A 14,876-nucleotide genomic window follows, 5' to 3' on the forward strand; every position below is an offset into this window, starting at 1 on the left:
GGGGTTCGGCCAAGGTCCTAACCCATGAGATGTGGAGCCTGAGATATGAGATAAAGAGATTAATTCATCATGCCTTAATAGTTCGAGCTTTTAGAGTAAGTGGTTAATTGTCCTGCATCATATGGTTAATTCGAAAGTGCAACAACTATGAGATTTTTGCATAGATAATCATCTTTATCCCACTTCTAACGGACAACAAATAGCTCTAATTCATGCAAATCCGGCTTTGGGAATTTATTGCATAAGTCGCTTGAAGCGTGGTGAGGTAGAAGAACATTTCTTCCTCCACCTTTTATGATGTTGCCCATCGAAAGTTTCCAAATGAATCAACTTACTGTAGTTTGAGGAGTTCCGCGAGCTCATTGGAGCCATCTATCTTCAAACTTGTTGAATCAGATGTAGGGGAATATACTCAAACAGAAATAAATCAACGAAGATTTAGAACTTCACACTCGTTGATGATTGCAAAAGCAATAGAAAATTGCCCATGTATCTAAATTTCTTGCTAGAACGAGGCATAAACGTAGTCATTGACTTTGAGATAGTTTGTGCCCTTAGTTGCTTTGACTGTTACAGTAGACTCTTGACGCATTATCCTTAGGATACAACGCCTAGCCTATATTTCATCCCCGGCATACATAAGCCGCAGAAAACCCAGACGCATTATCCTTAGGATACAACGCCTGGCCTATATTTCATCCACGGCATGCACAAGCCGTAGAAAACCCAACACCACCGCTCTTCCTTCATATACTTAGTTATCAGAAAGGATGGAAAGGATTTATTGTAAAAGAGGAGTTTTTTCTTTTTTTTCGTTGTGTTAACCCTAGAGGGAGAGAAATTTCCTATCTTAAGTGTAAAATTGCTCATTACAAATCTTAAGATGCATAAAACCGCTTGTTACCATAATGTAGTTGGATCCGCGCACACCACAACGCATGAGTATCGTGCATTCGCACCCAGTTAACTGATTTTCCCTAAAGGCTAGCCTTGCACACGTGTGAGGAATTGAACACAATGTAGCACTTTTTAAAAGGTTTGAGTGAAAATGCTTTATAAGCACTTCTCACTCCCTCTCCTCATCCGATGTGGAGATTAAGATTAATGTTTTGCATTGAGGTATTTCAAAACAACACCCCCAAAGTCACTAACAATTGATCCAAACCATCCTCTAACCAAGTGCAATCGAAGAAATAACAGTATCATCTGCAATGGATGGCCTTGCACATCCACATCTTTATTAGCGAAGACAATAAAAAAGATCTGCACCATAAAACTGCTAAGGATTTCATTGTTGCATGTAACATGAATCATATAGGCAAATGCAAAGTATTATAAGATAAGTTCACAGAAACTGTATTACATACGACCCCAATATCATATCACAGAAACATTAATACAAACAATCTCGAACATCATATCATCTAAAACACAACTACTTTAAATCCAACCTTCTGGAAGAAATGTTGGAAAACAATAATGCAGCTCTCCTTTATCTCACATAAATGAAAATCTAGGCTGTAGATTCAAGAAAAGGGTAGTCGGTGTACCCCACAACCGGATCTAGTGAATAGAAAGTGTTTCTATCGTATTTGTTAAGAGGCGCATTAAGCTCAAATCTCCTAGGCAAATCAGGGTTAGCCAAGAACAAGCGGCCATAAGCAACTAGGTCTGCATAAGAGCTAGCAATAGTTTTGTTCCCATCTTCTCTGCCATAGCCTCCGGCTGCTATGAAAGTCCCCTTGAAAGCCTTTCTCATAGGTCCGAGACTGTGGGGAGTTTCGAACTTCTCACCTACTGTGACCATCCTCGGCTCGACCATGTGGCAATAGAGGATTCCATACTTGTTTAGTGATTCAGCCATGTAAAGGCCGAGGGCTTCTGGGTTTGAATCCCCAGACTCGCTGTAATTGGCAAAGGGAGAGAGCCTGATGCCGACTTTATCAGCTCCAATCTCATCAACAACGGCCTCAACTACTTCTAGAGCAAAACGGCAACGGTTCTCTAAGCTTCCACCATACTTGTCGGTTCTGTCATTAACTTGATCTTTCAGGAACTGATCAATTAGGTAGCCGTGGGCTCCATGTATCTCGACTCCATCAAAACCTGTATGCATCCACAGAAAGAATGTGGGCAAGATTCAGACTCACGTGGGCACATCATACAACAATGGGAGAACTGATGGACGGGTGGTGGCAAAGGTGGAGGTCAGGTTTGGGTTACATCAGGGTCTGCCCGGGCTCAGCGCATTTACCAAACAGAGGAAGTAAACCTTGACCCAACTGCAACCTATAAACCATGACCCAAACTTGACCTATTTAGCGAACGGGTCTAGAATTTAAACCCATGGCCAAATTACTAGGTGCAAGACGCAATCAGCTCAACCCATTTACCTTAGCATACCTCATTGTAAGGCCCAATGGTACTGATAAAGCAGGTTTGGAGATTAAACCCCTGTATAACTATTAATAAGCTTCTTATATGTGGTCAGGTGGGATCTGCCTGAGCCCAACCTGTTTACCTAACAGGCCACATTTTCAGGCCTGATCCCAACTCCCGACCAGATAAGTGCAGCCGACCTGTATAAGAAACAAGTGAACAGGCCGACATGACACTTTGCCAGCCATACATGGTCCAAATTTCAGCAATCATGAAAGGGATGCAAGCTTATTTCTGATATTTAGAACAATGTCTGCAGTCACATTACTATGCTGCTCATGTAGAGGAAACTACAACACGTTAAAGATCAAACGAAATGCGATTATTCTAGATGCAGCAAAAAACAAGTGGCCAAAATGGTCTGGCAAGGCGGGACTGTTCATCTGATATCTATTTTTTTGGGCCATGATGCAAATATCATATAACAACCAGATAACAGTAAAGCACCATGTCGACTTTGATCCATTGAATGTGGATGGCCAGCCATATTTGTTTTTAATGGCCAATTTGTTTGCACCAATCAGGCAAAGTTTGTTTTGCATGGTTATATAGCTCTGTCGCATCCACTGGATTGAACATGCCATAAGTCATTAATTAAACAATACTATACAGATCATTCATAAACTTTTTTCATGCGGCTATAAACAGAAACTGAATCTAGAATTTTGAAATTCTCTTCTCCCACTGTGGATGAAATGAACCTCTTACCTGCCTCGATGGCATTCCTAGCAGCAACTCTAAAATCGTGGACGACTTGAGGAATTTCATCTGTCCTTAACCGCCGCGGAGGTGAGAACTCTGCAACATCGACACCACTGGCACGAAGCTGAGGTGTCAGTGGCTTGTCAGTAGAGGAGATGGGAGCTTGCCCGTTGGGCTGAAATCCTGTAAACAGGAATTAGATCAAATTACTTCAAAGACAAATGAGATGGGGTAGGCCTTCATGTCCTACTAAACCAACAAAAGCATCAACCCAATGATTGAGTAGCAAGAAGATGAGAAATACACAAAATAAAAACATTTCCACTGGTTGAAGAGAAACAAAAGGGTTCCAGAGCTCAATCTGCTGATTAGCGCTTTACAGTAGACACATAAGGACCGTTCAAAAAAAAAAAAAAAGGGAGACCCACAGAAGAAGGATCCATTTTAAGGGCCCATGGACATCTGCCGCATACTTTCCAGGTGCAGGTCTCTGCATATCATTTCTAGAGTGCAACAAGGCAAGGTTGGGTTGGGTCGAGGATCAACCTGAGCCCAAGCCAACCTGAAGATGACCCAGCTCGTACTGATTAGAGCTTTACATTAGACCCATGAAGGACCATTCAGAAAAAAAAAAAAAAAGTAGACCCAACCAAAGGATCCATTTTAAGGGCCACGGACATCTGCTACAAACTTTCCTAGTGCAGTAGGTCTCTGCATATCATTTCTAGGGGTGCAACTTGGGTGGGTTGGGTCAGGTTGAGGATCAACCAGAGCCTAACCTGGCCTCAAGAGGACCCAACGTAACTCCGACCAGGATTCCAACCTCAGGTCCCCAACCCGCATTCATCTATAATCAACCCAGACTGACCCAATGCGACTCAACCCTGCGGAGATAAAGATGCATTAAGTACATGTTACTGTGTAATAACATTAGGATCTTTCATGATCTCTTATTATAGGCAGCAATACTATTATATTCTGGTGTAAATCCCCCTATTGGGGAATTACAATAAATGGAATTTTCTCCGCAATTATCTCTTAAGCTTAGTAGCCATTTTTAGTTTGACATGGTATCAAAGCGGAAACTCTTCTCCCAAACAGTCATCCTTCCTCATGTGACCTCTTAAGAACAGCTTGCTATATATTTATAAAGCCATATCTTGCGATCGCCGTGATTATATAGTAGACAAACTAATGTTGCTTAACCAACATCAATTTATAGGGGAGTGTAGAGATAAAGATGCATTTTGTAAAAAATATTGTGTAATATCATTAGGATATTTTATTATCTCTTATTTTAGGTAGAATACTGTATTCTCTTGTATGAATTCCCTCCAATGGGACATTGCGATACATGGAATTTTCTCCACCAATAGTAGTGATTGTCAGTTTGACAGACCCAAAACAAACCGACCCAAATACATTTTTTTTTTTTTTTTTACACACGCACACACACTCACGCCATGGTGGGATTTCACCACCTATGGGTACTCGAACCCTCAACCACATGTTGAAACTCCTAGGAGTCTACCACCGGAGTAAGAGTAAGGACCCCGATGTAACCCAAACTAATTTCCAATAGGGTTGGAATCATCCAACCCGAAGACCCTGACAACCTGACCCAACCCAACCCAAACTTGGGTTGGGTGAGTCTGGTTCGGGTTGACTGGATCCCAAGCTGCAGCTCCAATCATTTCCATAGTTCAACTAATGGTACAAACACAATGAAAAGCCCATCAAGCAAAGTCTTTTCCCAAGTTCATTGCCAAAAATACACACACATGCACAGGCACACAGTCACTAGTTTCTGTAGTAATCCTTTGGCTAGTTTCGGGTTATATGTCATGGAAATTAAAGGAAAAAAAGATGATAAAGAAGTTAAAAAAAAAAAACTGAAACACACCGTAATTAGAAACCCTCCCCACATGCCAAATTTGGCAAAAGAAAACACCACCCTTCTCATGAACAGCATCCACAATAGGTTTCCAGGCTTCCACCTGCTCTTTTGTCCAAATTCCAGGTGTCTCGGGGTACCTTCAAGATAGGGAAGAAAAATACATAGACATCAGAAAAACAAATTGCATATGGCTGCACAAGTTTGGGAGAAACTATAAAGCCCCAGTGCATCAAAACGATGTCAATAGTGACCTAATTCACCATTATATATTTAATGGGACCCATGTTTCGGTTATTCAAACCATTGATCTTATGGTCAATACCATTACAGGGGATTCCTCAAAATCTGCCAGATTAGATGTTCCGTATAATTTTGATGAGTTGCCTACAAATAGAAGCTTAAGAAAAAAGACAGCAATGGTTCAGAAGATAGCCAATGGTATCTTCCAATCTAATCTGGCAGAACTTTGGCTCATCTCCCACTTGCAATGGATCCAACGAAATCAATGAACCATGTGCCCCACTTGCCCAAAATGGCAGCTTAGGATAATTTTCTAGTTCTGATGCATCATGACTCAGTAGTTCCACGTGAGTTGAATTGTGAAAACTCAGTTTAATCATGAGCTAATGTAACAGTATTTTTTTTCTTTTTATTTTGGAGGCTGAAATATAATGGTATTTTCTAGTGCCATCTCTGAAAAATAATCATGGTACATTCCTTTCAAGTCCTAATTGAAAGTAATGTGATTGCAGTTTGAAGCCCAGTCCTTATATATGAATAATGAGGATGTGACCATAATTTGGCTATTTCCACATTATTGAACTAATTAAGGAAACTCAATCCAATGCCGCATCCAAACAGAGACTTAGTTATTCCTGTGTAAAGCATAAAACACACATGAACCTCCATGTGTAAACCATCCCCACTGTCCAACCATTGCACATGCTCATGAATCTAGATCATGCAAATCAATGGACCACCAATTTGTTGACAAAGTCTAAATGAGACCACTTAGATGCTCTCAACAGTCTGATCACCAGCCTGCTTTGGAGAATCATCAGAAGTTAAGGATGACAACCCACAAAATGAATCCATTGATATGATGGTTTGGATATTGAATTGATGTTATTTTCGGGGCCATCCATTAATTGACAAGTATGTGCACTGGTCAGATGGTAGAGGCGGTTTATGTACATAATCTGGTGATATGGTATATACAAAAGATTATTGCCTCTTAGTAAACTAAAAACAAAGACAGAAACAAAAAGAACCAAAAAAAAGAAGAAGAGATAAGTTGCAACTTTGAGTTCTACCCTTGAGCTGTGTCAGATATACCAGTGGCTTCAGCTATTAAAAGGCCCCCTTTGCTGGTTCTTTGAGAGTAATACAAGATGGCATGTGGTTGAGGGACATTTCCATAAGATCTTTGCCTCGTCAATGGTGCCAAAACTACTCTGAAAAAAAAAAATACAGTTTCTTGGGTTAGGCATTACTGATTCCTGAACAAGTTAGGTAGTTACATTTCCTTTTATCCATCCTCACCTTCTCACAAGAAAAAACAGTAAAAATAAGGGCTACATTCGTGTCTCGCAACATGGGTTGCCCCTCAGTCTACAGCCATACACCTGATACACATGTAAGAGATCTAAACGATTAATTCCGTAGCGTCCATCGTCTAGACAAGCCCAATATAACATGATAGCCAATTCATGTCTGACTGATTGGCCTTTTCCCAGTGGAAGTGGACTGCTGCTCATATTTTCTTTTGACCTCTGAAGAACCATCTAGAACTCATAGTTTGGGTACCACATACATTCTTTAAGTTTTTTTTTTTTTTAATTTTTTTTTAATTTTTTAATTTTTTAATTTTTATTTTTTAAGGAGAAAAAAATGCTTATAATGTGAACAACTTTATGTGGTGGTCCACAAGAGGAGACAAAAGTTCTGAAGAAAAAAGATAACCTTAAAACATCAAAGTCCTTTAAAATTTTAGAGGAGAAGAAAACAAGAGGTCCTTTGATACTCTTATCCTAATGGCATGAGAGCATCAGCCGATACAAGAATCAAGTGTATCTTTACCCAGAACAAGAAATTGATTATTGAAAGTTATTCAAATAGACAAGCTTCGGTGTTCCATGTGAAGTTTCCATAGTTTCTTGGGAACTCGAGGGATTAATTTCTCCACTGATCTCTTCAATCGTTTGGAAATTTCAACTAACCGATTTAACTCTCTCTCTCTCTCTCTCTCTCTCTCTCTCTCATAAGAACAAGGAAAAGATCAAAGGCAACCTCAAAAAGCTTGGAGAAAGTCATGACAACAAGAAGGATGGTGGCGAACAAGGAAAATGCCTGGGCCAAGAGTTTGTATTGTGAGCTTGGGTTTTCAGTTTGCACATGTGAGGCCCATGCTTTAATGATCCAATTATACGATGATGGGTCTCAATATGGATGGTCCATGCACTGAAAATCCCCAAGATTAAAAGATACTATCCATCGATCTCTGGCCTTGTTTGGGTTGACTGTGGACTGTTGCTACATTTTCTTTCTTAGCAGATGATTTCTGCAAGCATACAAAGGGTTTCGATTTTCACATCAGAGAGATGTTTGGCTCATCAGCCATCCAAAGCAGATCCAATCATATCAACAGCTCTGATTACTAAACCAAGTGCACCCCCTTGTAAAAACTGAAAAAAAAAAAATAATAATAATAAAATAAATAAACAAGTATAATGAACAAACTCTCCACCCAATCATTGTATATAGTATAACCCTAGATTTGAAAATTCAAAGCCTTCTCACTCTGAGAACAAGTAGTAAACAAAACCCAAAAAGATTTGAGCAGGCTATTTTCCAGGTTCAATGCTTCTTCCATGGAACCAAAACTCGCCCAAAACTGAGTTGACTCATTTTCCTAGAGAAGAGAACAAGCCTCCCCCCACACACCCAAATGAGCCTTTTAAGGCAGGTTGTTACAGTTTTAGTCCTCTAGCGAATCATGTTCTGAGGCTGAGTTTTAGTCTGTAGAATTCCACTGTCCTCAAGTGAAAAAGGACAAAATCATGGCAAGGAAAATCAACAGATATTCACCAAATCGAATATAGAAATCAGAAATAAGAGTTTTTTGCTTGCTTCCAAAATAAAAGTAAAAAATCTTGTCATTGAAGAACATGCAAATCAAAGCCAAAAAGATGAAAGCAGTTTCATTTATTTTAGTTAGAGGCTAGTTAAGCAAAAATCTCATTTAAACGATAAAGTGGCAGTCTGCATAGACGAGGTCAACCACCTTAGGCCGGCCTAGCAACAAACAATCGTTGGGCATAAACGATAAATTGCCCTTGGCCGGCCCATACATGGTGGGCCCCAGCTGATAATCAACCGTACAGAACAGAGATCGGACAATCCAAGTCGCCTAATTTTCATCAGTGAAGCAGCATAGGTATGGACGGTTTGGATCACATGATGAGCTTCAGGTGGGGCCCACAAGTGTGTGGAGCGTACACAGTACATAATACCCCATCGGAGCACCATACGCGTGAAGGAATCAAACAGAGCAATGTCTCTCTCTCCCTTCCGGGAAGGGAGGCGTGTGGGCGACAGATTCCGTGCTACCGCCAAACCCAACACACTACAAATGAGAGCCCCTGTCACTCTCCCGTCGAAAATCATCCGTTCTCTGGGTGGAAGAGGAGGGATGATTTCAGTGTGCTCGATTCCTCCAGCGACCTTCGCTGCCGGCGTCAATCTATCTTTACTTTTTTTATTTTTTTATTTTTAAAAAAGAGAGAGAGAAGAAAAACAAACAAGCATTCTACGAAATTCAAGCTACAAGTAATAAGTACAAACAGACTGAAAAGAAGAAGAAAAAATCCTGCATCGAGATTGAAAGGAGAAGCAGCAAAGATTTCAAAAGAAAGAAAGAGATTCAATCCAAAATCTGAAGTTGATTTGGAAATAAAGAAATGAAAATGCAGGAATTGGATTAGAAAGAGACCTGTGAGAAAGAAGGAATTTTCCCATCTTGTAAGGAGTTAGGAGAGGAATTTGAGACATCTTCTTTCTTACAAGGAGCTTTTTTCTTCCTTGGGTGTTTTCCCACACTGAAATGTTTCAATGCCCCTGCCCATTCCCTGGAGAGACATTTATATAGAGCGCTCCCTATCGAAAGATGTCAAGGCGGTTAGAAGCGTGAAAGAACAAGCCGCCCGAGTCCATTTTCAACAACGGAAGAACCGTGAAAGACATACTGATAACGTCCGTCGTGACGTCAACACTACGTAAGGACTCTGTGGGCCACCGTGATGTATTTTTATTTTATCCATGCCGTCCATCCGTTTTTTCAGCTCAGTTTAGGACGCGGCTTCTTTGATACCTGTATCCACCGAGGTCGGTGGATCCCTGTCTGAGGGGCCGCTTGATGTGTCTTATATCCACACCGTCCACTTTTCCAAATCATTTTAAGTTACCAGCCAAACGCAAGGAAACGGTGGTGATTGAATGCCCACCATTGAAACAGTGGCGATTGAATGCCCACCGTTGAAAACTTATTAGGGCCCGACAACACAAATATCAACTTAATCCAAAACTTTTGTGCCCCAAAAAAGTTTTTAACGGTCAATTATCTGTTTCCTATGGTTTGGTCCATCTAATCTGCTGATTTATTTATTTATGTTTTTTTTCTGACGTAGTAAAATGATTTGTAAAAACATCGTACCAGCCTGACAGTAAAATGAAGCACATCCAAAGTTAAAGTGGACCGCACTGTAAGAAACAGTGGAACAATAAAACCTTTTTAGGGCTACAATGATGTTTATTTGTCATTATTGGTACATGTTTAATACGGACTATTTCCCATGGTGTGGTCCACGTAAGTTTTAAATATGATTTAATTTGAGCTCATGCCTAAAATAAGGATCTGGATCAAACCAGCAAGTTCACATATAAGACAGTTTTGTTTGCACGGGCAAGCAAGGAAGTTGTAGTTCAGGTGTACGTGGAAATGCCTCAATGACGAACCTGGCCCAAGCTACTGACCGAACGGAACCGAGCTGGCCAATCAAGCTCAAGGACTGAGCCAAGTTGAGGTCAGCCAGTGTTCGAGCCAAGTCGAGCTGAGGCCAGCTAGACTCGATGTACACCCCTAAAGACAACTTTACCGAGTGTATCATAGTTAGATCCATGATAAGATTCATTCTCTTAGTAGGTCTTCATAATCGTGTCGGGCACCTTATCTGAATTGGCTCGCTAATTGTGGCCATGTGGCATGCAATAGTTCATTCCCCTTGAAGGCATGCGTAAGGGTCCGTGTCATTGCATTAATAACGGAATGCGTATCACCAAACAAAGATCAAACGAATCTATCTTCGGATGCAAGCATGATTTCTATGAGTACTAAAATTATAATGTCAACATGTGGCGGCTTTCCATTAGTTCATGTTACAACATTGAAAATGGATGTAAATCGTTGGCACTTACACATGAGCAAGTCTTGTTCAGGTTCCTTCATTGGCTGAGCAGTACATAGTTTGAAGATGTATTTTGCAAATTCGCTCTTTTCAACTGTCCTTACAACAGTTAGTTTAGCCAATCAATCAATTGGTTTGACTGATCTAAGTCAATTCGCATCTTTCGTTCAAAATGAATGTACATAACCATTCTAAACAGTTAGAGAAATAACTATTCGGTTATCTATTTGCAAAACACATTTTGCCCAAATTGGAAATTTGCTTACCAAAGTTTCTATGTGATTTTTTTATAATTGTTGCACGCAAAACCATTAAGACTTGTCATGTCTTGGAATCTATTCACCAGCAAACAAGGCACAGCGAATACATGTTTCACAGCCTGATTTGAAATTTATTTTGATTTTTGGTTTCATTTCTGTTTCTCTCCTACTATTAATATTTTTCTTACATAAAAAAAACTCAAGTGAAACCACGTGATAAAGGAAACGACAAGTATTAAACTGTTGGAATGTATAAAGAGAGTGGCCCACTTATGACCACAACCTTTGTATTAAAAAATAACTTTTTATATTCCACATCTTTTCATTTTTTAAGGGGTGTCTCTCCACGTTCCAAGAATGACTTTTTACATTCTTAGGAGTGACTTTTCCCATTCCATCTCTTGAAATTATGTAATGGCATTGAATATTCTGATTAATTGGAGAAGATAAAGAGTCATGCAATTACTTGGTTCCTTTGATGGGTTGGAATCAAATCATCTATAAATTCAAGGCTCCTGGTCCCTCTCTCCAACTCAACATTTGCAGTTGATCTCCTATCTCCATTCACGCATCAAGGAGAGTTAAGGAGAGAAAAGATCAGAGTTAGTTGATCTTAGTCGTTGTGCAAAGTTGAGAAGACTTAAACCGTTGAAAGCGATGGCTCATCAACATCAAGCTTCTTCATTGTCTAATTCAATGGTGCAAGGTACACTCTCTAATTTGTACAACTCTTTGGTCTTCATTTTGTCAAATGCATCAAGTCTAGATCCTGTGAATTTTATGTTATTGTTAAACCATATATAAAAATTAACATGTAGTATCAAAGCTTAGGTTCAGACTGATGTATTTGGCAAACAATCTTTATTAACTATCCATATGATGATTTGATTGTCATCTAACATAAGATTGCCTTCTTGCATATCAAGTGCATATTTTCTTGAACCATAATGATAGATAGCCAATTTTTAATATTAATGCAATTGTGCGGTTTATTGGTAGAATCATGCCATCTAGGATTCACCGATCGACAACGCAAAATATTCGAATGACTTAAATATGATGGTTCACCAGTTAAAAAGAATTGATGGGCTCACATTCAATGACTTAATCTTGCACCCTTGATATGCATATGCATGTATATAATAGTCATCATATTATCATATGGAATCATGTTTTTGGCATTATTCATATTATGATTATCATCTTATTAGGCCCATCATGTATGTTTTTGGCTCCTGAGCTAACATGTAGTAGTTTGCTCAAATCATTGTTATTTGGCCAAAATAGATACAGTGGGCCTTTAATGGCACCATAATCCAACAATCGCTTAAGTTTCTCTTAGGCCACTTATGTAGATGTTATTGACTCTAATTAGAAATTCATAACTTGGAATAGTTTGGTAGTCACCAAAGTGATCTAACCAGAAATATTTATGAATATCCAATTGGAATTATTGATCTTTGAAATCATAATTTCAAGAATAATAGCATCGCAATCGCGGTTTTTCCATTCAGATATCATGGATTGGTAGCCCAAAAGTACGATCATCTTTAAGTAATTGCAAAACTGGTATAGGGTAATGAAATAAATCATTCTGATTGGATTTGGGTTGGAATATCCGAAGGTATAAACCCATCTCCATGATTGATTATTTAGCCCTATGGGTGATGTTGCTCATCCTTGAGTGGACCAATAGCACGACCCAAAGGAGGGATTATAATGATGCAATGAGTCGCTCTTCAGAGTAAGTCTACAAACGTTTTTTAGAATTACTCTAAATTACTGAATTAGTATGAATCTCAACGCATTTTAAGTAATAAGTGAGCATGGTAATTTTTTCCAAACAGGTCTCACCTCAACTTTAATTCCTTATAACATTTCTATGCTTACTGGACCTAATTACTCGGATTGGCATGAGCAAATTTTATTTGCATTAGGCTCTATGGATTTGGACTTGGCCTTGCGCATTGATGAGCCAACTCAACCCACAGCTAAAAGTTCTCCTGAAACTAAAATTTTATATGAAAAATAGGAGCGATCGAACCGATTGAGTCTTATGTATATAAAAATGTCGATCGCCAAAACATATTCGTGGATCCATACCATCGTCCATGAAGGCACAAGAATATCTTACATTTGTGAAAAAACGTTTTGTGTCGACGGACAAATCGTTTGCTGGAACACTCATGGCAAAGCTAACAACTATGAAGTACGATAGGCTGAGTGGTGTGCAAGAGCACATTCTTAAAATGGCGGACATAGCAGTGCAACTTGAAGTCTTAGATATGAAAGTTAATGAGCCTTTCCTTATACAATTTATTCTAAGTTCACTTCCTCAGTAGTTTGGACCATTTAAGATTCATTATAACACTAATAAAGATAAATGGAATCTTAATGAACTACAAAGCATGTGTGTGCAAGAGGAATCACGACTTAGACAAGAGAGAGAACATATCGTCCACTTTATATCACAGGAGAATAAAGTAAAAGATGAAAATTTTGAAAAGGGCAAGAGGGGTCCACCAAAGAAGAAGAATAACCCCACACCTGATGCAGCCAAGGATAACAATGACTCTAACAAAGTGAGATGTTTCTTCTGTAAAAAGAAGGGACACCTGCAGAAAGATTGTCAAAAGCAAAAGAATTGGTTCGAATCAAGAGGTAATAATTTAACCTCCGTATGTTTTCAGACCAATGTTGTCGGTGTTCCTTTAAATAGTTGGTGGATTGACTCAGGTGCATCTGTCAATGTTTCAAATTCAATGCAGGGATTCCTTTCAAGCTGAAATCCAAGTGATGGAGAGAAGAATGTTTATCTGGGAAACCGGTTGGAGTCTGAAGTACGAGCAATCGGTACCTGTAGACTCATTTTGAAAACTGACTTTCAATTGGACTTAAAAAATATTTTATTTGTACCATCTATATCAAGAAATCTTATCTCTTTATCTAGATTGGACAAAGAAGGCTTTAGCTTTCATTTTACAAACAATCATCTTAGTTTATATATGGATAATATTTTAGTTGGTACTAGATTTTTGAATAGTGATCTTTATCAATTAAACTTAGATTCCATATTTGAGGAATCTCTCCTTACTCTACATGGGAATATTGGATCGAAACGTGGCCCGCCTAATAATACTTCCTCATTGTTGTGGCACCAACGTTTGGGTCACATATCTAAAGATAGAATTATGACATTAGTGAGGGAAGAGGTGCTGGCTACTCTTGACTTAACAGACTTCGGCATCTGTATAGATTGTATAAAAGGAAAGCAACCTAAAATTAACAAGAAAAGTGTAACACGCAGTAAAGAACTCCTTGAATTAATATATAATGATATTTGTGGACAATTTCTATATTCTATTACTGGAGATAAATATTTTATCACCTTTATCGATGACTATTCACGATACAGTTATGTCTATTTACTAAAAGAAAAGTCAGAGGCCATAAATGCTTTCACAAATTTTTGGGCCGAAGTGACGAATCAACTAGACAGAAACATTAAAGTTATGAGGTCAGATAAATGTGGTGAGTATTATGGTAGACATACTGACTTGGGTCAAAGTGAAGGCCCATTTGTCAGTTTCATCAAATCAAAAGGAATAGTTCCTCAATATATGACACTGGGTATGCCTCAACAAAATGGTGTTGCTGAGAGGCGTAATTGGTCACTCATGGATATGGTGCATAGTATGATTAGTAATTCCTCTTTGCCTAAATCCATGTGGAGTGAAGTTCTGAAAACAACAGTGTATATCTTAAATTGGGTTCCTAGTAAGGCTGTCCCTAAGACTCCTTTCGAGTTATGGACAGGAAGGAGACCTAGTTTGAGACATCTACACATTTGGGGTTGTCTCGCAAAGGTTAAATTGTACAATCCACAAGAAAAGAAACTTGATCTTAAAACCGTGAGTTGTTTTTTCATCGAATATTGTGAGATATCAAAAGGCTACAGGTTTTACTGTCCTCACCATAGTACCAAGATCGTTGAAACTCGAACTTCTAGATTCTTGGAAGATGGTGATAATAGTGGGAGTGATAAACCACGTAACGTGGTATTAGAAGAAAAATGGGTATCAATTTCATTAATCGTACCTTACAACGATATTGTTA

At 38.9% G+C, this 14,876-nt stretch overlaps 1 protein-coding gene across 2 annotated transcripts; it reads right to left on the reverse strand.

The window, feature by feature from the left end:
- Positions 1-1,264: 1,264 nt before the first annotated feature.
- Positions 1,265-9,229, reverse strand: LOC131236732 (putative 12-oxophytodienoate reductase 11). Of its 2 annotated transcripts, XM_058234125.1 has the most exons (5): positions 9,030-9,225; positions 6,352-6,492; positions 5,045-5,175; positions 3,148-3,324; positions 1,265-2,106 (listed from the first exon to the last, which is right to left on the reverse strand). In XM_058234125.1, the coding sequence occupies exons 1-5, from the start codon at positions 9,086-9,088 to the stop codon at positions 1,514-1,516; spliced, it is 1,101 nt and encodes a 366-aa protein (XP_058090108.1). In that variant the 5' UTR covers positions 9,089-9,225; the 3' UTR covers positions 1,265-1,513. The 2 variants fall into 2 exon arrangements, with proteins under 2 accessions (XP_058090108.1, XP_058090109.1); XM_058234126.1 differs by lacking the exon at positions 6,352-6,492 and having other exon boundaries at positions 9,030-9,229.
- Between the last annotated feature and the right edge of the window lie 5,647 nt (positions 9,230-14,876).

Source organism: Magnolia sinica, chromosome 2, assembly GCF_029962835.1.
Source record: "Magnolia sinica isolate HGM2019 chromosome 2, MsV1, whole genome shotgun sequence".
In the NCBI taxonomy this organism is placed as follows: domain Eukaryota; kingdom Viridiplantae; phylum Streptophyta; class Magnoliopsida; order Magnoliales; family Magnoliaceae; genus Magnolia; species Magnolia sinica.

Bases quoted from the DNA above. Each gene is read 5' to 3' on its own strand.
- LOC131236732 (XM_058234125.1), bottom strand. From the start codon at position 9,088: ATGTCTCAAATTCCTCTCCTAACTCCTTACAAGATGGGAAAATTCCTT. The intron at 5,176-6,351 runs GTAGAACTCAAA...CCTATCTTGAAG, and splicing joins ATATCTGACACAGCTCAAGG to GTACCCCGAGACACCTGGAA. The intron at 2,107-3,147 runs GTAAGAGGTTCA...GGATGCATACAG, and splicing joins TAGGAATGCCATCGAGGCAG to GTTTTGATGGAGTCGAGATA.